Raw genomic sequence first — 24,356 nt, forward strand, 5'->3', positions numbered from 1 at the left:
ACCCTTTCTGCTTCCCTGGTATGGTTGGAGAAAAGCTTGGAAGTGACTGAGACTTCAGTTCACTTCAGTTCCCCCGATAAACGGGGCAGGTGCCAAAAATGAGGACAGTCCTGCCGATATCATGATGGTTGGAAGGCCTTCTATTGCCTTGCATTTGGTAGCAAGAGGTCAATGCTGTAAACAGTGGCTGTGGTCTGAAAGTGCCCTATCAGTTTTAAGTATAATTTATAATTCTGTGTCACACTCTGCAGACTAGTTTTTTTATCTTTTAATGTATAATTTAGTAGTATATAGTTATGTATGTATATATTTAATGTATATGTAATTAATCTGAATATCTTGTATTTTCTTTATATTTAGGGGCAAGATTTACCATTACAGGACATACTAAATGCATCATGTGAGAACAACGCTATCCAGGTATGTTTTATACAAAAAGAAAAGCATTTATAAACGTGAAAATTTAAAGATTTATTTAAAATTACAAGACTGTGGATTTGACATGCAACTTAAATGGTTTTCCCAGAGATGGGATAAAAATCGAGAAAGCACACTTACATTTGAAGAATAACACTTGTATGTGTTTTTAGTGAAAACTGGTGAATTTGCTTAGAAATTAAAATCACATACTTTGCAGTTGGGAAGTTAAGTCAACATATCTATCATTGTGACGGTTATTTTGTACCTTGCACTATTTATCCTAAATACTACTACTCATTTATGTAATTCTCAGTTATTCTGAGGGATGTGCACTACATATAAGAAAAAAAAATCTTACTCTTCTGTGAGGGGGGAATTGCAGCAGCATTTATGACTATATGCAGCTGCAAGTAGTTTTTATTAGCTTCTGCTGCATCTTAGTTATCCCTCTGAGTAGATCATGAATTACATGGCATGTGGAAGTTTAACTACATTTTCCATAAACATCTACTGGCCGAAGTTTTGTAGAATCAAAAACAAAAATGAACTGCACTCAATTTCAGTTGACATCAGGTGGACTAAAGCAGGACCAGCAAATCCCACAATGATAAGGCAAAAGAAGAAAGAATCTCCAGGCACTCAAAGTGTTCAAATCGCTGGCAGGTTTATTGAATAAAAAGTGGCAGAGCAGCAACATTTCGACCTACTAAGAGGTCTTCATCAAGCTTTAACACTTTGAGTTCCTGGACATTCTTTCTTCTTTTGTCTTATCGTTGGAGGTTTGTAGAATGACCACAACCTTACCACTAAAAACAGTGAGAGAATCAGTATAAGTGGAGAGATCTCAGCCTCTTTATGATCCACATAAAAGTAACATATTTGCTGCAAGCAATGAAAATTGAAGGCTCTGTGTCTCTATTGTTTCTAATTTAATTGGTTTTATTTTTTTTATAAACTTTTTTTAACGCATTACATTTATGATATATTATAAAAAAAAGGAAACCAACTAGACTGTCCCTTTGACATACATGCTCTGCTTCATTTGTTTTCAAATGTGCTTGACACTGTAAGGGGACGCTAATAGGACAGTTCAAGTGCTCGCACATGTGAGGTATCGTGTGCGTTAGATTTCATAAAACACTCTTGTATTATGCTAAAAATATGTACACCTGGAGAGTTGTAATTCACCTGAGAGATTTCTACTGAATGCCATATAATTGAAAATAAGCTTCATGGAAAGCTATCTTAACCCGGACTCCATTACCTTGCGCAAACAACTTTATTTATATTGTAATGAACAAAGCCAATTGGAGGCTGATCTACTACTCCCATCGACACTCTGCCTGAAATCTATGCTAATATTTGTTCATGAAATTTGATCAGTCTTCACATAGAAAGCACTGTGAGTTACTGTGCTGACAGAGGCAATTTTGGCTTGATGAAATCTAATTTCTAAAGTTGCAAATCCCCCACATTAAAAAGTGTACTTAGGTGAAAAGCAGCTCTCGTACGCAGTATTAATTTAATTGAGAAAATTACTTAATCGTTAAAGATTTTCCAATCTCCTGTACCTGTGTGAAAACTGTGGCCTATCCAAGTCATAATTAGCTACTGTTCCCAGATCTTCCACTATCCTGTGTGCTCGAAGGGATTCTATAGTGCCAGAAAAACAAAGCCATTTTTGTAGCACCATAGAATCCTACACTGCTTTATGGCTTACATATTATCTCTGAGATATAGTAGAAAGCTTGAAAAGAAAAAATGACTTTCCCAACCTGTAGTACTCGCTCTTCACAGTTAAATAATTGTTCACAAGAGTGCAGTATTTCATACAAATTGTTTTAATATCTCCAGGTCCTTTCAATGCTTCCCTATTTGAAAGTCTGCACCAGTTATGACAGGTTTATTATCAAAGTTTAACAACTTGATCAGTAGTCTCTCTCTTTCATACTGAAATTGATATGAAGTTGTCTGGTGAAAATGAGGTAGCTTAGGAAAAAATAAAATTGTCAGGGTCAACAATTAAGTCTTTTCAACACCTTCAGATATGAAAGTTAAAGAAGTGGAACAGTACATATCTGGTATATGTGGTCATTCAGCTATTTGTTATCTCCTTACCAATAACTTTTAAAGGTTAATCATAACAAAGTCCATTACTCAACCTTTGACTGATAATCTTATAAAGAATTCAGAATGCTGCTGTATATTTATATGATTACTGCAATGTAGGATATGTTTTATTGAATTTGTCTTTTTAAGAGAGGGATATTATCAAACCAAAAAGTTATGTCTCTAAAATAAAACACAATATTGTAGCAATCTACTGGATATAATGAATAGCCATATTCAAGAGACAGATTTTAAGATAGTCACATTTTATAGACTTTTTCTGCAGCCTCGGAGAAGGAGTTCTTCAGTTTATGCCAGATCCAACTAAGGTGCTGGTCCATGCCACTGTCCTCTCTCGCCTTGACTACTGCAATTCGCTTCTAAGTGGTATTACATGCTCTCAACTTGGCCCATTGCAGTCTATAATAAATGCAGTGTCGAGGCTCATCTTCCTGACCACCCGCACCTCCCATGTCTCACCCCTCTGTCTCTGAATTGGCTTCCCGTAAGATAAAGGGCTCAATATAAATTTCTGGTTCTTGCTTTCAAATCTCTACATAATGCTATTCCCACCTATCTATCCTCCCTAATACACAAGTATATCCGGTCTATGCCCCTATGCTCTGCGGAAGACCTGCGTCTATCCTCTGTTTGTACTCCCACCTCTGATACTCGCATTGAAGACTTTCCTAGCGCTGCACCGTTCCTCTGGAACTCTCTTCCCTTTTTTGTTAGACACTCACCCAGTCTCCACTCGTTCAAAAAATCATTAAAAACTCACTTTTTTACAAAAGCATATACATTAAACTGCTAATGGCTCCCTCCTGAGTGATTCATCTCCTGCAATGATCATTGAAAAAAAAAAAAAACACACTAAGTCTTCATTAAATACTATTCTACCAATCTACTTCACTAATAATGCCCTTACCTTTTGTGTCACTTTACCATACTCCCTCTAGCATATAAGCGCATTGCGCAGGGCCCTCAACCCCTCTGTTCCTGTGCATCAAACTTGTCTGGTTACAATTACATGTCTGTTAGTCCACCCATTGTAAAGCGCTTTGGAATTTGGTGCTATATAAATAAAATAATTGATAAAATTCCTTGCAACAAGAAATGGTTGAAATTTCAGGTAGCTGAAAATGAATTATTAAATGACAAATGTATGAAATTACGTTAGGATATATCTAACATTAAGATATATCTGAATGTTATGTGATCTATTTTATATTTAATTAAATGAAACATTTCTACCTATATTTTTTCTACAGACAGATGATGGAGACATGGTTGAATGCTTGATTTGCATAGTGTTTTACAATAATTAGGCATTTCAATGGTTACATCAAAAACTTGGAAAAAGAGGAGTAACTTTTATTTATTGATTTAAAAAAATTCAAATGTAATAAAACAATATAATTGTATTACATTTTAAACCTCAAAAGCCATACTATGATCTAAGAAAAAAATAATTATTTTATTCTTTGAGTTTGCCATGTGTGTGTTTATTCCAATAATCCTAAACTATGTTTGGTAATTGCAATTAATTTTCCATTATACATCACACACTATTAATTTTAAGATATCTTCTTATTTTTTTATACGAATAAAGAATAAATGGTTAATGAGTAAAATATATGTGGAACAAAGAGGCCTGAACAATATTAATTGTCATAAGGTGAAGGAAAAACTGTAAAGAATGAAAAATGAAGAGGACTACAAGGTCAATAGTATTTAAGGCTAGCAGCAGGTGAGACACATCAAGATAGACGGTTCACCCTGGGATTTAGCTGCATATAGAACTGTCATTTAACGGGTTTTTCTATTATGTGTATTTGACCTAGGGCAATATTTCCTCAAAATTGTCCCTATCCCTGTGCACCGGGACAATCTTTAAGGACAAGTCATTTTAACTGTATTTGTCCAATCTTATATTTAATAACAAGGTTTTCTGCTAAATAACATTATATTTGTGTTTGGTGTAAGACTTTGTGAAGACATTTTTAAAATCATTCTGTAAGGATAAAATAAGCCAGTTAAAGAGGCTGTTTGACTCATCACCTTCAGAATCTATGTATAGTTTCTATCTTTTAGAGGTATACTCATCTATCTTTTAGAGGTATACTCATTCTATATATTAAATTAAACATTTCTCTCTCAATTGATTAAAATATCAGCATAAAGAAAGTGGATTTAAAGTGAACCTGCCATGAAAGGTTTGTTTAAACTGAGATCGCCCCATAGGCATTGATTATATAATTTGTCATGCAATAGGTGAATGATTTGTTCAATGTAAATTATTTAGATACTAAGATTGCTTGCTTTAGGTTAAGGGCTGCCATGTCCACAGGTCTGTGGGTGTTAAATTGCTAATTGACACTTACCTCTGGTACCACCATTGTCCAACTCATATTCTGTTTGCATCTCCCTGCTTACAGATACTTCCCCAATTGTGGCAATCCTTGTCCATGATTCTATGTTGGCTTTGATGCTGGTGTATCAGGATCTAAATGGAGTGACATCAGTCAATCCATTTCTGTAATCCCATATAAATATAAAAACACTCCCTACACAATAGCCATAGCTACCATGACAAACACTGTGGTTCATGTGACAAAGATAAGAAAGACACACTGTAGGATGGTTCTTTAGTTCTCTCTCTTAGTTATTCTCTCAGCATAAAATGTATGCTGAATAAATTGTGTTTGACAGCTGTACTGATACTAAGTTACTAATGAAGTGTGAGAGTGTATTACATTTAATGAATTCTTATTATACTTGGAAATTTGTTTAATGACGAACTACAATTTGTGCGAATTTGGCGATCATCTGAATTCCAAATTTGCAAGTCAAAATGTAGCCGAATTGTAGACCAAACAAAATGCACAATGATTCTGTCTGTGGCACCAAAAATAGAACTGATTGAGGGGGGCGGAGCTAGCAGCCGAACGGAGCGGCCACACTTTCCCTGAGCTCCGAGCTACCGAGCAAAAACTGCAGTAAAAAGATGGAAAAAGTGCCAGGACCCGACACCAAACTGTCACACCACTACATGAGAGTGTAATGGGTCGGAAAAATAAAAAGCAGAGGGCGGATAGAGGCCCCTTCTGCCACGATATTGGCGAGATGCTGCGGGGCCCTCAAAGACCAGCATGGGACAAAATGGCGTCGGGAGACGAGGGATCCTCATACTCCTCGGAAGATCTCTCTTACAATCCCGGGGTAAAGGCCTCGAATACTCAGCCAGCAGTGCCTAAAGCCACGCCACCGGCTACGGGAGACCCTGTCACAGCCGCCCAACTTAAAGACATGCTCGCAGAACTACGAGCAAATATAGCGGCGGACATGGCCCACTACAAGGACGCCATAGACGGAGCCGTGCAAAAAATAACCCTCCTAGAGGCAAAGACGGACACACAAGACTCCAGACTCACAGCTGTGGAACAAGCACTGGCTGAGCTTCAACAGAGACAACAAGCTACGGCAGACAGAACAGAAGCCCTGGAGGAACGCAGGCGACGCACCAACTTGAAAATAAGGGGTATTCCAGACTCAGTGACTCCAACTGACTTACCGCACTATATCAGACGTCTGCTTAACACCCTGCTGCCGCCGAAACAAGCGAAGGCGATCAAGCCAGAAAGCATGTTCCGATTGCCGAAACCAACATCTGCACCAGCGGAGGCGACGGCGGACCTGATCATCCGATTTCCAACACTGCAAGACAAGATCTCGATCCGTACAGCAGCTCGTGGACACTCTCCTCTAGTGTTTGAGGGGTCTACATTAGCATTGTACCCGGACCTCACCAGAGGCTCCATCGCATGGCGCAAGACCCTACAGCCACTGCTGCAGACACTGCAGGCTAGGGACATCCCCTACCGATGGGGGTTCCCGAGAGCCCTATCTTTCAACCATCAAGGTGCGACGTACAGAGCAACGAATGATCACGATCTGGAACAACATATGCAACACCTGAGCCTGCATGGAGCAGTAAGGCCAAACATGACGGGCCTGGCAGGAATAAACCCCTCCACCGTACCGGAGTTCACTCCTCGCTCAGCACAACGCAAACCGCATGCCAGAGGAGAAACCTGAACACAACGACCACGTGGCTGGACGTGCCATTCCGTAACGGGTCCACAGACGGACTACGCTAAGTTCTGAACTTTGATTTTCCTTACTGCAAACTGTCATTGTTATTGTTAATATTGCTTTTATTTTGGTTTTTATTATTGCCGCTATCAGTGCCGCTATCCTTTATAATAAAACTACGCTCCTCAGGAGAAACTTGGAAACAGCGCCCAAGTGGCCGGACTTGCCATTTCGCAACGGGTCCTCAGATTGACTACACTAAGTGCTGGACTTTGATCTACAGTACTGCAACCAGTCATTGTTCTTGTTATCATTGCTTTTAATTTTGTTTTCATTATTGCCACTACCCTTTATATTATTGCCACTACCCTTTATAATATGACCCTTTACATTATGACAACACCCCCCCTCCACACATAAACGACTACCTACAGTCATGGTTCTTTAAGGCCCACCATTGAGACTCCAGATGAACCCATACTAACAGGGGACCAGACCGAGGGCCGCAATAGAGACACCCCCTCCTCCCTAGTCTAAAAGAAACGAGTCTCTCACACGATAAGCTCACGTTATACCCAACTCACCAGTACAACCCTGTGCCCTGGAGACCTCACTACCAGAACCACCGTAGCCTACTACCAAGGACACAATAGCTATACTCCACTAAATATATAAAAGTGCTGGACTCTATCTGCCATGTAAATGTTTATTATGCACAAATTGCGCCTGTTTTCTGTTTTTGTGGCGGTACAGGCCATCTTGTTATATGCTGCACGAAAAAATAAAGAATATAAAAAAAAAATAGAACTGATTGATGGAAACTATACTTGTATCCATATTTAGATAGTTTTTTATTTTTATTTTATAGGCACCTTTTACTCCTGTTACAGGGTGACTGAGAAATCCACTGGCACTTGACTAGGGTAGCAGTTGACAGCACTGAATGGTGGACTGGTTACCACTATACTTGGTAGGAAGGGATGGTAAATTTAATGAGCCAGAGGTCAAATAAATCATTAAAGGAACACTATAGTGTTATGAAAACAACACTGTATTCCTAACACTATAATGTTCCTTTGCCACCTCTGTCCTCTCAGTCACCCCTGCATTTATTAAAGCGTTATTCCACTGCCAAGATCCCTCAGTGCTGACTCTGTCTCTGCCTCCTCCAATGTCATAGTGGTGAGCATTAGGCCTTCCCCATAGGGAAGCACTGAATTAATGCTTTCCTGTGTGGATTTGGAATACAGTACACATCTTAATGCAAAGTATGAGGACTTCTAGTGTCTTTTTATTGAGTTAAAATCTATGAAATAGCAAGAAGGGCCTCTAGTGGATGTCTGGTAGATAGTCACTAGAGGCAGTCTTAACCCTGTAATATAAACGTTGCAGTTTCTGTAAATTGTTTTTAGCTGCAGGGTTAATGGGACAGGAACACTGCACCCAAATCAATTCAATGAAATGAAGTTGTCTGGGTGCCAATAGTGTGCGTTTGATACCTGCAGTCCAGGACTTGAATTTAAAGCTCAGCTTTTATTGCATCAGGTTAAAAAAGAAAAAAATCCCAATAGCCACTAAGATCATACCACCATGTGTACACTGCTTACACATACGTGTTTAAATGCCCAAACAGATATACATACATATAATCTTCAAGCCTTTCATGCTTAGAACAAGCACTTATTTTCAAAATGATCATGGTGGCTACTGGAAATGTATTTTTTTAACCTATTGCAACAAAAGTCCTGGAATGGCGGTATTGAGAATTTATTTGTACTTTTATATGAGACACTTATCACATTAACAAACTGCAATAATAACCTCTGAGTGTTAACTCCTCCTCTAGTGGATCTCCAGCATCAGATTTTCCCCATAGGAAAGCATTGAATAATGCTTTCCTATGGGGAGATCCTAATGTGAGCGCAGACATTGCCGCAGATGCGCATTAGGTCTCCCCCGCCGGCGGATGTCGCTGGGGAAGGAGTGTGGGTGAAGCTGAGCCAGCACCGAGGGACATCGGCGCCGGACCCAGATAAGTGACTGAAGGGGTTATTATCAGTGCTGCAGGAAGGGGCCTTGACAGAGGGGAAATCTATAGTGCCAGGAAAACAAGTTTGTTTTCCGGGCACTATAGTTTCCCTTTAAAGATAGCTATATATATTTCATAGTAAAAGGCAGAATGTTTTAGTTAATTTGACATCAAGATTATACTATGGCACCATTTACTTCACAAACCGTATTGAAGACATTTATAAAAATGCACCTGAATATATAATTTAGATTTATGTTTGACAGGTAAAAAAAAGAATCTAAAAAGTGTTTTTTAATTATTTAAAGTTTTGACAGCCTAAGAATCTTTACAGTGTTTATGAAGATTTTTGCTTGTTTCTTTGTTATATTAATTATTATTCTAGATACAAGGAAATACGTGCTTCAGCAATATCCCTACTTCAAAAGCAGTTACCCAGAACAAAAGATGTTGGTTGAAGCATATGTACTCAAGCACCTGTACACCTGGCCTGTCAGTTGATTTTAGAAGAAAGCTAAAGCATGTTCAGCTCAAGTGAAATGATCATTAGCTATAGGAAAGGCTGCATTTTATGTCCAATATCACTTGTAGTATGTTGCTCTTATGAGTGAGATGACATAGCTCAAAGATGGCACTTAAAAAAGAAGCAAAGTCACATCACAGGACCATGCTGAGCTTTTAATACACTTTCCGTGTTTGCACCTCATGGTGTCTTTGTGCTATACTGTCTTTCATTATTTAGTACGTGTGTGTTTGGATAGTAAACATCTTTGCTGTATTCTCTTATGAATTTTGTGACAAACCTAAATTTTACGACTGCAATTACCCTCTTTGCTGTCATCCATTGCTACAAATCAAAAAGTGATTAAACTGCACAGCTGTCACTACATGGACTTGAATGTGCAGTGACATGCATACGAGGACACACAGTGTCTCTTCTCGCTTTAGATGTTTTCATTTTGATCATACAGAATAACACACATCTCTCTTCCTCACTCATAAATGTGATCAGTTGCTGTTATATAAAGTCTTAAAATGAAGTAAAAAAATAAATCAAACGAGCACGTCGTCCAAAAATGTCAGGTAATATATCTGAGAAATACACTGTTTTTGTTTATATACAGCATCCTTCTTTCAGAAAATCATGGAAAGCTCCATAATGATTTAGAAACACAAATTCATATTTTTCATGACATGATGCAAACCCGTTTCACTAATTAGACAATATTGGTATTTGCCTAGAACAAAGTACCAAAAGCACTCTAATTAGGATTTAGAAAGTCAGACAATGATAGTGATGCAATTTTCAATTGCAGACTTCAAACTTCCATACAGGTAGCTTGTGCTGGCTTGGTAAGAACCCAAGAGAAACTGTTATAGGATGACCCCTCTTATTATTAATATTAAGGACCCAACCCTAATAGTGGGGACTTGGGGTGGACACTGGGTCCTCCCCTATGAATATTTAAAGTAGTCCACACCCGATGCCTTACCCATTATTTTGCAGTTCCCCGTTGCCTTTTCTATCAATTGGGTAGCAATAGATGCTCAGTCACTTTTAATGTTTTGCAAACATTATAGTAATATGGGGATTTTATTTATTCCCATTAAATTTGTATTTATTTATTTAATAGTTCAATGTGGTCTCTGGCTAGCAAGTGCTGTTACCAGTTGCCTCATAATCAACCCTCACGCCACAAAAACTACTTCAAAAGCGAGTAAATGACAGTTTGCAAATGTGCATCCTGCTGAATGCATCCGGTTTATATTCCGGTTTATATTCCTGTGCTTTAAATTGGTTTGGATGCAGGTATTACTGATTTTCCAAATGATTTTGAACAAATTTTGCACAGCCGCATATGGCTTTAGTAGATCTACAAATTGCCAATTTGGTCAGAATATGGTCATTTTCACGGAGTTTGTCCAGTTGGAACAAATTCCAGCATTTTTAAATAAATATATAACTGTATTTATTTACTTACCCACAATATTCAGGAAATATATATTTGTCAGATCTGACCGGTAGCATTATATGAAGAAATCCAAACCTCTGTGTTTAGCTCCATGGAACTGAGTTTGTCCCATGTTAGCACCCTGTTAATATATGTTTTTCATTCTCACCCTTCCTACCACACATGTTGTGTAGATGGGGAGTCAGTGACCTGGCTGAATCTCAATTCAAAGAGCAACTCAATGCTTCAAAATGGGCAATCTATGTGTCCTATATACAGAGAATGTGGCAGAACACCTGGCACCCCGACTGGGTACCTCCACTAATCTCGTTTACTAGTTGTCGCCGAGTGCTATAAGCACTGTGCCAAACACCATAAGCACCGTAGTCCCCTTAGCCGCCGCAGCTTGGCTAGGGTCTCACCGTCCATTACCACCCTGGACAAACACCTGGATCCTACTCCCAGTGGTAAGACCTCTGCTCCAAGAGAGTATAGCTGTATAGCAATCCACAGAGCAGTATAGCAAGTGATTATCGCAGGTATAGCTTTCCCCCACAGACATTAGTCGAGACTGAATGCTGAGGGTAGTCTGTTTAATCCGGCCAAATGGCCAACTTATATACAAAATCTGAGCACAGTGACATGCCCCCAAACACACCCATAAACACACTCATAAACACACCCACCATGTGCCATAAACTACAGTGTCAGTGTGACTCAGCATAAAATACAAAATATTAAAAACACATAAAAATACACATTTCCCCCATAGGAACCCCCACAGTCTATACATCTCCGGACAGCCTGGATCTGAGCGCCCAACATATCTGAAAAGCGCTCAGATCCCACGAACACAGTCGAATCGCCACCGGGGTAAAGTTCTGACCGGCTGCACACATGGTCCTATGCCCAAAACAGTTCCATGAATTCAGGGGTTGCGACCAATCCTGTTCGGGAGTTCCATGCAACCAAAATACTGAACATAATCCCTAAGTATAATGTGAAGCTTGTTCACCTCATTCAGATGAACTATTCCACCGAACAGCGCTAATCGTTACAAGGTGTCCTGGAGCCCGTGGCGAGTTCACGTTTGCCACAGAGAATATGCTGTTAAGCTTCTTTAGGCTTCTCCTTCTGGCCAAGTTTGTTCATTAATATGTTAAGTAGAGTTACCTAACATACAGTAATCGTCAAGAGAGTTTTCATGTATATTTTCAAGCTTAGGATTGTCATTTTTCCTCCTATAATCATCTGTTAGTGAATAATGTAATTATAGACCTCTTGAAACAGCTGGAACTGACCTAACCAACTTTTCACATCCACTTCCTTCAAAAAGAAAAAAAAATCCTTCTTGACCCCAGAATGGCACTCAGATTAATAATTGGATCAAGAAGCTATTACCCTACTTTGAAAAATTATATTCTTGAATATTCTGTTTTTGCAAGTATGCATCTAGTTGCTGTTTGAACATCTGTATGAATTTTGATAAAACCACTTCTTCAGGCAGATAATTCCACATTCTTATTATTCTTACAGTAAAAAACCTTTTCTTTGCCTTAGACCACATTTTCTTTCTTCCAGTCTAAACGCATGACCTTGAGTCCTATGTAAAGTCCGGTTTGTAAATTGATTTCCACACAATGTTTTGTATTGGCTCTGGATATATTTGTATAATGTTATCAAATCCCATCTGAGATGATGTTTTTCTAAACTAAAGAGGTTTAAATTTGTTAACCTTTCTTCATAGCTGATATGTTCCATTCCTTTTATTAATTTTGTAGCCCGCCTCTGCACTTTTTCTAGTGCCATAATATCCTTCTTTAGAACAGATGCCCAAAATTGCACAGCATGTTCAAGATGTGGTCTAACCAGTGATTTATAAAGAGGCAAAATGATATTCTCATCCCGAGAATGAATGCCCTTTTTCATGCATGACAATACCTTACTGGCCTTAGACACTGCTGATTGACATTGCACATTGTCGCATAGTATGTTGTCTATAACAATTCCCAAGTCCTTTTCATGTGTTGTTATCCCTAATTCGCTTCCATTAAGGGTATACATTGCTTGTGCATTCTTTACGCCGAAGTGCATAGTCTATCAGCAATCATTTGCACTATTGCCACATTCCTTAATATATACAGAGGAGAAATAGTTATTTAAAATTTCTGTCTCTTCCTGGTCTTCATTAACTAACCCCCATCTCAGTTTTTAGTGTATCTACACTTTCATTTTTTGTGTTTTTAGAATTTATGTACTTAAAACATGCTTTGGGGTTGGTTTTGCTCTCTTTAGCTATAATTTTTTAATTTTGAAGTTTAGTGAATCTAATCACCATTTTGCACACATTATTGGCTTCCTTATTTCTTTTATAGGATGCCTCTGATTTGTCCAATTTAAATGCTTTAAATGCCCTTTTCTTATTTTGAATCTCTTGTTTTACTTCTCTACTAAGCCACATTGGTTTCAATTTGTTTCTTTTATATTTATTACCCAATGGTACATAATGAGAAATGTACCTTTCTAATATTTGTTGGAGGATGTTCCATTTATCCTCAGTGTTCTTTTCACTAAAGAGTTTATGCCAGTCAATATATTGTACAGCTGCCCTTAACTTATAGAAAGTGGCCTTTTTAAAATTATATGTTTTAGTATACCCCATGTGCTTTTGTTTTTTTGAGTTTATTTCAAATGACATTATATTGTGATCACTATTTCCCAAGTGCTCACCTACTTGAATGTCGTTAATTTTTATTAATAAATTATGTATTATTTTATATGAAAAAACATGAAGATAATGTTGTATCTGTGTCAGTAACCATTAAAAGAAGCAGAAGTGTGTTTTTGTTTTCATTGCCAAAGCAGCAGAGAGCATGTTATGGATTTTTAAAGGCTTTTGGTATTGACCTCTTTAGATTAATATGTTTCCATTCCAACATACTTTCAAGCATTGTCTAACTTATGCTTTAGTTCAAATTGATTAATGTCTGTTTTCATTAAAGATTCTGGCTATGCAGGATTCCTGGCATAGAGGTAGCTAAGGATTTCTCGTGTAAATTTCATTGTTTCCTGTGAAATAATTCCTCTGGGCTGCTATTGGAGGTAGACATCTTAATTGTCAGTTTTGTAACTATATGTCCTTCACTATCAAGTATTAATATTGTTTTAGTAATTAGTTTTCCTATCACATTCATTGTGGCTTATCTTGGGGAGAATACTAATATAAGCGGGCATATAAGAAATGAACACATAATATCCACACACTTGCATTCCAACATGTGCACAATTTGCATTTATTGCTAAGAAAGCATAACAATGATAGTATTGGTTGGTGCATATTATTTTAAAGGGGAACTGTTGTTTCTCTGGAAATTACACAAGTGAATAAAATGAATAATTACTTTAAAATGTATTTTCTAGGTTTATCAAATTACCTCACACTCCATTTCAGTCCAGCCAAAGCCAAGTCATATATTGCATTCTAATACAAGACATATAAATATAATTTCATTTCTCCTGTTCTCTGTATACTTGCTCTATGGTGACTGTCAGGTGCACAAACCAGAATTTATATGAAATTGAATGGGAGCTAAGATGGATGCGCCCATTGTCAAGATACATAGGTGTAGATTTCTTACAAATACATATTTGTTAAATATAGGGATAATTAAACATTGAATTACAAATCCGACAGTTTTACTTTAATGCTTTATCTACTATGGCATATGTTTTTAATAGTAAACTAAAAACACAATGAGATGGCACTTATACAAATTACTCACTAGTCTACATTTTTTTTCTTATTATTTTTGTTTACTATTAAGGATAAAGACCCTTAGTTGCATCCCAAACATAGTTGAAATATCCTAGATGTTTCTGTTCAGGAAATATACGTAGATGTTGAGTTAGAAAAGACCTGAGCTGCAAGGTTATTTTTAAACTGAGACAGGCATAAAATGCATAATATGCACTGCCACCATTTTCAGGGGATTGGGAGGACAAGTTAACTATGTCTGTGCTTGCTAATGTTGTTGCATGGTGTTTTGTTGCCATCAATATAAATCCTCTTTATTTTTTGGTTGGTCCACAGAACATTCTCTAACAGAGAGTGATCTCCAGCTTTCCCCTGTGTATCCTCAAAATACCGATATGTGGGAGGGTAATATTAAAATACGGCGCATACAAATACAAAGTACATGTCTCCCTCTTCTCCGTTACACAATGTAGGTTTTACATGAATTGAGGGTGTCCATAACTGCCACCTAATTATCAGGACCAACCTGTGCAATATTCATCTTATTTGGATTGATGAATGGTGGAGTGAGGGTTAAAGTAATCAAGTCTAATCTTAAACTAATCTTACACACTTTTTTAAAAATAAACTTTATAAACAGCAAGTGGGATAATCAGTCTTTCTGGCAAATAATTTTCTCTATTAATGTCACCTAGGAGTGATAGAGTATAAGCTTTAAGGAAACCTATATAAACTATATGTTATTTGTTGGTTGGCAGTTAAAGGGATACTATAGTCACCTGAACAACTTCAACTTAATGAGGTTGTTCAGGTGAGAACTATAGCTCCCTGCAGCCTTTCTCATGTAAACACTGTATTTTCTGAGAAAATACAGCGTTTACATTGAAAGCTAGGAACACCTCCACACCTCAGAGTGAACCAGAGGGACTTCTGAGTTGATGGAGGCATAACATGCCTCCATCCACTCAGATCTGCTGTGCACAAGCATTCTGTGATTCAATATGTCCTCCCACTGCATGCAGACACTGAACTTTCCTCATAGAGATACATTGATTCAATTCCTCTCTATGAGGAGATGCTGATTGGCCAGGGCTGTGTTTGAATCATGCTGGCTCTGCCCCTGATCTGCCTCCTTGTCAGTCTCAGCCAATCCTATGGGGAAGCACTGTGATTTGATCACATGTCAGCAGACTGCTTGTTTTTCCTGAGTTTAGCAGCATGCAGATTTACAGCTTCTGGCTTGAATACAGTAAGATTTTTACTATATTTATGGAGGCATGAGGGACCCAGGGGGGCTAGATGGTCGTGTTAACACTATAGGGTCAGGAATACATGTAGTTGCACTGGTGACTATAGTGTCCCTTTAAGCACAGGTTGCCGGCTCACTTATTTACAATTGTTAAAAGTAACCTGTCACTTAACTAATAGTTAACTAAAAGTTATCTATGGGTTCTGCATCTTTTAAAACATATATAGCTCTTGTACAGCCAGATCACAGGATCCATTATTTTAAAATGGGTTGAGGGAGAGATTTAGTACCCTTTATTGGAATAAAGGGATGAAAATATGTCCACTTTTAATTTCAGTATTTGGCTGCTAGGAAGCACAGCATATACCTGATCAAAATCAATTTGATTAGGTTCAAGTGGTTTATGGTTTTGTATAATTCTTTTTTTCAAGAAACTCATGTCTTCCCATATGCTATAATTAGTGTATAGTGAATATACAAAACAGATTCAAACGTCAATGTTGAATTGATTTTTAACGTTTTTGAAAAGTCAGTATAGTACATATACTTATTTATATATAATAACTACGTTTTTATATGGCATAAAAAAAGAAAAGGCACACAATGTTAAATGATTTATTACAAATTAATGAAAAATATATTCTGCTGAGAATAAGTAATTCAGCACAGAATAATACTTTAAAATTATGTTTCAATATAACAGGAATGACCTGAAAAAGAAACTTAACAGGAGAGAAAAAGAGTCTGAATAGCATAGGGGTTATATTTACATGCTTATGATGTCCACATAATTGCTGTATACATATTGACTATATATATATATATATATATATATATACCGTATATACTCGAGTATAAGCCGAGTTTTTCAGCACCTTTTTTGTGCTGAAAAAACCCAACTCGGCTTATACTCGAGTCAATAGTCTGTATTATGGCAATTTGCATTGCCATAATACAGACAGGGGCTGTGGGGGCTGGCAGAGCTGTAACTTACCTGTCCTGCAGCTCCTGTCAGCTCCCTCCTCCTCCGCGCCGTCCGTTCAGCACCTCGGTCAGCTCCCAGTGTAAGTCTCGCGAGAGAGTGTGAGCTGACAGAAGAGCTGAACGGACGGCGCGGAGGAGGAGGGAGCTGACAGGAGCTGCAAGACAGGTAAGTTACAGCTCTGCCAGCCCCCCTCTCCCCCCACTGAACTGCCAATGCTGGACCACCAGGGAAGGAGAGCCCCCCTCCCTGCCATATATCAAGCAGGGAGGGGGGACGAAAAAAAATATATTAATAATAATTATTATTAAATGAAATAATAATAAAAAAATAATAATAATGAAATTAAATAAAAAAATAATAATAAATAATAATAAAAAAAATTTAAAATAATAAAAAAATTGCCCACCCCCACCAAGGCTCTGCAACACACACACACACACACACACACACACACACTGCACTCATACACACACACTGCACTCATACACACACACTGCATTCATACACACACACTGCATTCACACACACACACACTGCACTCATACACATACTGCATTCATACACACACTGCATTCATACACACACACTGCATTCATACACACACACTGCACTCATACACACACGCTGCACTCATACACTCACGCTGCATTCATACACTCACACTGCATTCATACACTCACACTGCATTCATACACTCACACTGCATTCATTATACACACACTGCATTCATTATACACACACTGTAAATAAATATTCAATTAATATATTTTTTTTAGGATCTAATTTTATTTAGAAATTTGCCAGTAGCTGCTGCATTTCCCACCCTAGTCTTATACTCGAGTCAATACGTTTTCCCAGTTTTTTAGGGTAAAATTAGGGGCCTCGGCTTATATTCGGGTCGGCTTATACTCGAGTATATACGGGTATATATTTTTATTAATGAAACTGTAATACAGCTCCTTTCGGAAGTGTTCACAAAGAAGGTGATTACTATTAATTTATCTACGAGGGTAGCCATAGCACATATCTAATACATGAGTTATAATAATCTAATCTAACAGAAATAAGAAAAATATGATTTACTATATCATCTTAACTGATCTATTAAACTGGTATAATAACATTTATTTATTCCTAAACCATTTAAATATATTGCAAACAACATTTCAAATATTATCTATATATCACCTGTATGCAAAACTAATCTTTATCCATAAAACTCCATTTACATTCCTCTTTGCCCCAAGGATGTTTTTCACCTTACATAGAACCAATACTCTATTCTGACCCTCTGCATATTTGAAGAGGGGCTATAAATGGCATCCACAGTATCATTTAGAAGTCATGCCTTATGAGTATATTTGCAAATTTTGGATGTATTGAGAGTGGATCAGAGCACACTATATAAATTAATTGCAGACATCAGTAGAAGAAAGCAATGCCTTGTTTTGTACAGATTTGGTGTATCTGTAAATACTATATGAATTAATTATGACAAAAATATTTAAACTTGGTGGGGAACCTTGATACTCGCACCATAACACAGTTTGAGTGCAAACATGTACTTCTGTTTTGTTATTATGAATGATTTATGCCTGTCACGGAGCTCCTGTACTCCAGCCAAGTACCACTGCCATCTCCCCTCTGATGGTGGAAATTAATCGTCAAAGTGATTGTAGTCTTTCCCCAAACACCAGCAAACACTTAGTGAAGGGGTAAAAATGGAAATGTTTATTGAGTCACAACACACATAGGCACATTGCTTGGCATAGAGACATGTGCGCATGGGTATACCTTTATTTATCTACAGTTATTGCACATTGTCATCCCTCAACAGGTAGTTTTCTATATTTACTATTGATGGTTTTGAGCAAGATAGCATTCAGCACACCCTAAGGTAATTAGCGTTTGGCTGTTCATGTTTCTATCCTTTACCTGTTCTGTATATACCATTGTTAACAGGTAAACGTACCTTTATGTATAGCAAGGCTTTGCATTACCACGGTAGCTGGTGATTATTTCATGATACGATCTACTTACCTACTAAATACCTGTTGGTGAATACACTTTTGTACATGAGCACCACTGTATATAAGTTTGTTTCACATTGGGTTAATTTTAACTACTTCTATAAAATGTATTTATTTTCCTTATTTATTGGTTCCGAGTCTGGAAGACAGCTGACACTTAACTCAGACTATACTATATCACAGTTTCCTTTGGTACACCATTCCCATCCACTTATACTATTTATAGGGACAATCACAACAGGTGATCAACATCAACATTGACAGTACACACCGGCCCTTGCTCCTCGGTATCTGGGATATAACTGGATTAGTGACACAATAATTAAATTAACTCAGATATCTGGGTGCTTTGCAACATTATCCCCAAAATACAATATTCCCCAAAGGTACTCTCAACAATGTGCATATCCCCAGACAGTGCAGATCCCCAGAAAGAAAATGTTCAAAAAGTGGTTAGATCAAAGGGTACACAGCAGAGTAATCCGTGGTTAAAGTTCAGCGAGATGTGGAAAACCTCCGATCCAGTGCAGAGTTCCCAAATGGTTATGTGTTAGTGCTGGTCAGAAATGTGCGCTTCCCCTGGCTCCTTGCAAAGGTGAACCCCCTACTTGCATGGGGAACGGGTTCAAAAGTGAAAGAAGATACAGACTAGATGATGGGGGGAGGAGAAAATAGGGGAGATTGCATTACTAATTTGGTTTATCTTCTCCGTAAAGTAACATGCAAAATCTATAGCTATGAGATTCGTTTATGGCGTGGTTGCAGAGGAGCGAAGAAGGGAGTTAAAGGTATAAAAGCGGCATCTTGGATCATGAGATTGGGTGGCTGCTAGAGAGGAAAAATACTCTTGCTTGACAAGGGAGAGGTCAGAAGTATAGAAATGTAGGAAGTCAGGTACAATGTGAGACTTTCTTCAACAATGTTCAGCAGTACAGAAACATCACTGGAGACAACAGGTGAGTTTGCTTGGCCAGAAATTAGAAAGTGCAGTAAAAGGCAGATAATTGCAGACCGTTATAGCTTGGCCCTTTAAATCTTATTTAAAACTCTAACTCATGTCATGTTGTAAGCTTTTAATCCAATGTATTTGGCAATAACAATAATATCTTAATAGGAATAATTTAAGGCTGTGACTGCCTACTTAAAGGAACACTATAGTGACATGAATACAAATATGTATTCCCAGGGCCGGATTAAGAGCCCAGTGGGCCTGGTGCTGATAATTATGATGGGCCTAATTACAAAATCTTATTGACCAAAAACACTAAAACAGTCCTACCTCCTAAGCGTCATGTATCTGATGGAGATGATGCTGTAGGGAAACTCATAGGATGCAACTATGAGAAAACACATACCCTTTGCTAATCTCATGCTCTCATCTTTCAAGTAAACCCATACCCCCTAACAGCAGTGTCCAGTAAAGCAGGAAGTCTATGGATGCGGTAAAAGGGTGGGCTACTGACACAAATCACATAACCAGAACGTCCGAAAGGGCGAACATACACAAAAAGGGGGAATGTCTGTGTCCCTATGTCTCCCAGTCCCTTAGTGTTTGTGTCCTCATGTCTCCCAGTGTCCCCATGTCACTAGGGGACATTGAGAGACATTGGGACACTGGGAGACATGGGGACACAGATACTAGGGAACACTGGGAGACCTGGGAAATCTGAGACTCTTGGGGACACTGGGTGACAGACACGAGGGGACACAGGGAGACATGGGGCACTGAGATACTGTGATATATAGGGGACACTGGAGACTTGATAAAAACCTGGGTACAGGTCAAAATGTTGTGGTGTTCAATAAACCTGCTTAAAGCTATCACAGTGAGTGCCTGAGATTTTTTTCTTTTATACTAGGGGACACTGAGACACTACGGGCACAGAGACACTACGGGCACAGAGACACTACGGGCACAGAGACACTATGGGCACTGAGACACTGATACATAGGGGACACTGATACATAGGGGACATTGGAGACTTGATAAAGACCTGGGTACAGGTCGAAACGTTGCGGTGTCCAATAAACCTGCCTAAATCTATCACATTGAGTGCCTGAGATTTTTTCTTTTATACTAGGGGACACTGAGACACTAGGAGACATGGGGACACAGAGACATTGGGAGACTAGGGGACTTTGGGAGTCTAGGGAACACTGAGACACTAGGGACACTGGCACACTACATACACAGAGAGACACCAGGGACACATGGCGATACTGAGATACTAGGGACACTGGCTGGGAGACATGGGAACACTGCCATGTCTCCTATGTCTCAGTCGCCCAGTGTCCCCATGTCTCCCTGTGTCTCCATGCCTCTCAGTGTCCCCATGTCGCCCAGTGTCCCCTAGTGTTTGTATCCCCATGTCTCCCAGTGTCCCTTAGAGTCTGTGTCCTCATGTCTCCATGTGTCCTGATGTCACTAGGACACTAGGGGACACTTAGAGACATGGGGACACTGGGAGACATGGGGACACTGAGACACTGGGGACAGTGGCTGGGAGACATGGGGACACAGACTAGGGGCCACTGGGAGACATGGGGCCACTGTGTCCCTAGTGTCTCAGGGTCATGGGCATCCGAATGGGGGGGTAAAGGGGGTACTTGGCCCCCCCGGATTTTTCAGCTTGTGCTGCTATTTTTCGTTTTAGTGTGAGAATACAGTGCAATACCAGCGCTGGCCAGTAGGTGGCGCTGTGAATGGAGAAAGGCAGGAAGCTACAGCTTATCCCTGCCTCTCTATCATGACTGAAACCGCAGGGGAGCAGCACAGAGGCAGCCTACAGAGCAGGTAAGTGAGGGATGGGGGGTGGGGGAGACCGCATAGAGGAAGGTAAAGTAGAAGGAGCAGAAAGGTTCTGCAAGGGGCAGGAGGGGCCAGCAAGGAATAGAAAGGGGCAGCAAGAAGCAGGAAGGGGTCGAAAGGTTTTCAAGGAGCAGGAGGGTAAAGTAGAAGGAGCAGCAAGGAGCAGGAGGGGTCAGCAAGGAGCAGAAAGGGTCTGCAAGAGGCAGGAGGGGTCAGCAAGGAATAGGAAGGGGCAGCAGGAAGGGGTAGGGACGGTCTGCAAGGAGTAGGAAGGGTCTGCAAGGAGCAAGAGGGGTCAGCAAGGAGCAGGAAGGGGCAGCAAGGAGCAGGAAGGGGCAGCAAGGAGCAGGAAGGGGCAGCAAGGAGCAGGAAGGGGCAGCAAGGAGTAGGAAGAGGCAGCAAGGAGTAGGAAGAGGGAGCAGGGAGGGTCTGCAAGGAGCAGGAAGGGGCAGCAAGGAGCAGGAAGGGGCAGGAAGAATCAGAAGGAACAGAAAGGATCAGCAAGGGGCTGCAAGAAGCTGGAAGGGGCAGAAAGAAGCAGGAAGGGTATGCAAGAAGCAGGAAGGGCCATCAAGAAGCAGGAAGGGCCATCAAGGAGCAGAAAGGGATCAGAAAGAGAGCAGAAGGGCGCAAAATAAGCAGAAAGTAGCAGAAAGGTAAAGGAGCAGAAGGAGCCTCAGAAGGCAAAGAAGACTGTGTCAAATGAAGGAGAAGAAAATGAGATTGGAGCACTTCATTCTGGACACCACATCATTAGGCGTTGGTACCTGGGCCTGGCAGGGAAACTTTGGACCTTCTCATCTCCCCAGGTAAAAACAAACAATATCAGTGTTAATGTGTTCACTTTTATTTACTGAGTGTCAGGAAACACAGAGGGCCGCTGGGTAGGGGTGCCGCTGATTGGCTAGATGGGTCAGCTAGCACTCTAAGCCAATCAGTAGCTCCCCATTCATAAAAACGTAAAACATTTTTATGAATCGGGAACTAGCGATTGGCTTAGAGGGTCAGCTGACCACTCTAGCCAATCTGCAGCACCCATGCCTGACGTCAATCTGCACTTCCTGACACTCTGTTTCAGAAGTTGAATACCACTGAGCGACCTGGAGATCTGGAGGTGAAGGAAGCCTTTGGGGGTAAACCATTTGAGAGCGGTTTAACCCCTTCAAAGAAAGAGCGACCAGGGGCCTCCTTGCATCACATCATTTTCATTTAGATAAAGTTGTTATGGTGACCAGAATGTTCCTGTAATTTGATGAAAGGAACACTATAGTGTAAGGAATACAAACATATATTCCTGACACCATAGTTGTGAAAACGCTATTCACCCTGGCTTTATGTGAAAATGACTATGCTCCTTCCCTTTCATGACACTGTCAAAAAGGGGCCAAGCATGGATGTCATTACAATTATGTCCCCCCTCCCCCCCGGAAAAATTCCTGCGGACGTCCATGCTCAGGGTCCCCATGTTACCCAGTGTCCCAATGTCTCAGCGTCCCCATGTCTCGGAGCTGCTGTCTGGACTCTCTGTGCAGAACTGGTCCCCGCGGATCAGTGAGTAGAGAGAGGCAGGGAGGGAGATGCCGTAACTTCTTATCACTGCCTCTCTCCACACAAACAGCGACCCCTACTGGCCGGCGCTGGTATTGCAGAATAAACTATGTTTATACTGAGACAGACATTTGTATTGCCGGTATTACTGCAATACCGGCACCGGCTAGGCAGCCTCAAATACCTGAGAAATACTTCTGAGAAATACCTGGCAACCCTAAGAAATACATGAGAAATACCTGGCAACCCTAAGAGTAGTGTGTAAAAAAAAAAAAAAAAAAAATTAAAAAAAAAAAATATTTTTTTTTTTTTTTTAAACCAATGGGCCTATTCCATGGGCCTGGGCCTGGAGCTGCAGCTCCATCAGCCCCTATGTTAATCCGGCCCTGTGTATTCCTGTCACTACAGCTGTAATACCACTATTTAGCCCTTCGGCTCACCTATGTAAAAGGTGAGTTTAATCACCCTTATTCCAGCGCCGTACCTTTTCTCTGATCCACTACCTTTTCAACAGATACACTAAATTAAACCTTCGTGATTATGTGACTATAGTGGCCCTTTATCTTATTATGCATAAAAAAAGCACAATTTATGTTTTAGGTGACATAACAAAAATATGTTAAGATAAAAAAAGTGTGCAGAACTTTTCTTGTATTTGTTTCTTTATGCTTCAAAAGGTATAAAAAGGACATTATTGCCCATCAATGTGTATGCGTTCTATATGTCCCTGAAAACATGGAGAATATGGTAACTCCCACTAACGCTAATGTTGTATATATTAAAAAAAAGATGGCCAGATGTTTCTTTAAATTGGTAATATGATGATGTTTACAAACATTTCTTGCTAGAAGAAAGTCAAACATCTAATATTTAAGGTGACACCAAGATTTAGCTCTCCTTGTATAGTTCCCTTCCCTGCAACCATCCAGAAACATTTCGCTAATTGCTTCTCTCCTGCTTTCCTTAAACTGGATATTTTCAAAACTGACCTACCACATCTAATTGGTAACCCATTTTCTCCATTATATATATATAATATATATATATTGGAGAAAATGAGTTACCAATTATATTTAATGGAGAAAATGGGTTACCAATTCGATTTATTTATATATATATATATATATATATATATATATATATATATATATATATATATATATATATATATATATATATATATATATTGGAGAAAATGGATTACCAATTAGATGTGGTAGGTCAGTAAATCATATATATATTGCCTGTCTAAAAATAAGTTGCCACCTGGATTTAATTAAGCAAATAGGTAAGAGCCTCCTATTGGATAGTTACTGCATGGGCAATTATCTTTCAGCTGGCAAGTTATTTAACCCCAAGTGATGCAATGAGTAGCT

At 39.3% G+C, this 24,356-nt stretch overlaps 1 protein-coding gene across 2 annotated transcripts in view; it reads left to right on the top strand.

Annotated features, from left to right (window-relative positions):
• Positions 1-24,356, top strand: part of PCDH9 (protocadherin 9) — a 2,224,845-nt gene that overhangs the window by 1,462,253 nt on the left and 738,236 nt on the right. For both annotated transcript variants that reach the window (XM_063425941.1, XM_063425942.1), the window contains exon 4: positions 361-420. In XM_063425941.1, coding sequence (XP_063282011.1) covers positions 361-420 — 60 coding nt within the window. The remainder of the gene's footprint in view (positions 1-360; positions 421-24,356) is intronic.

The sequence above is a fragment of the Pelobates fuscus genome, chromosome 1 (assembly GCF_036172605.1).
Source record: "Pelobates fuscus isolate aPelFus1 chromosome 1, aPelFus1.pri, whole genome shotgun sequence".
Lineage (NCBI taxonomy): Eukaryota > Metazoa > Chordata > Amphibia > Anura > Pelobatidae > Pelobates > Pelobates fuscus.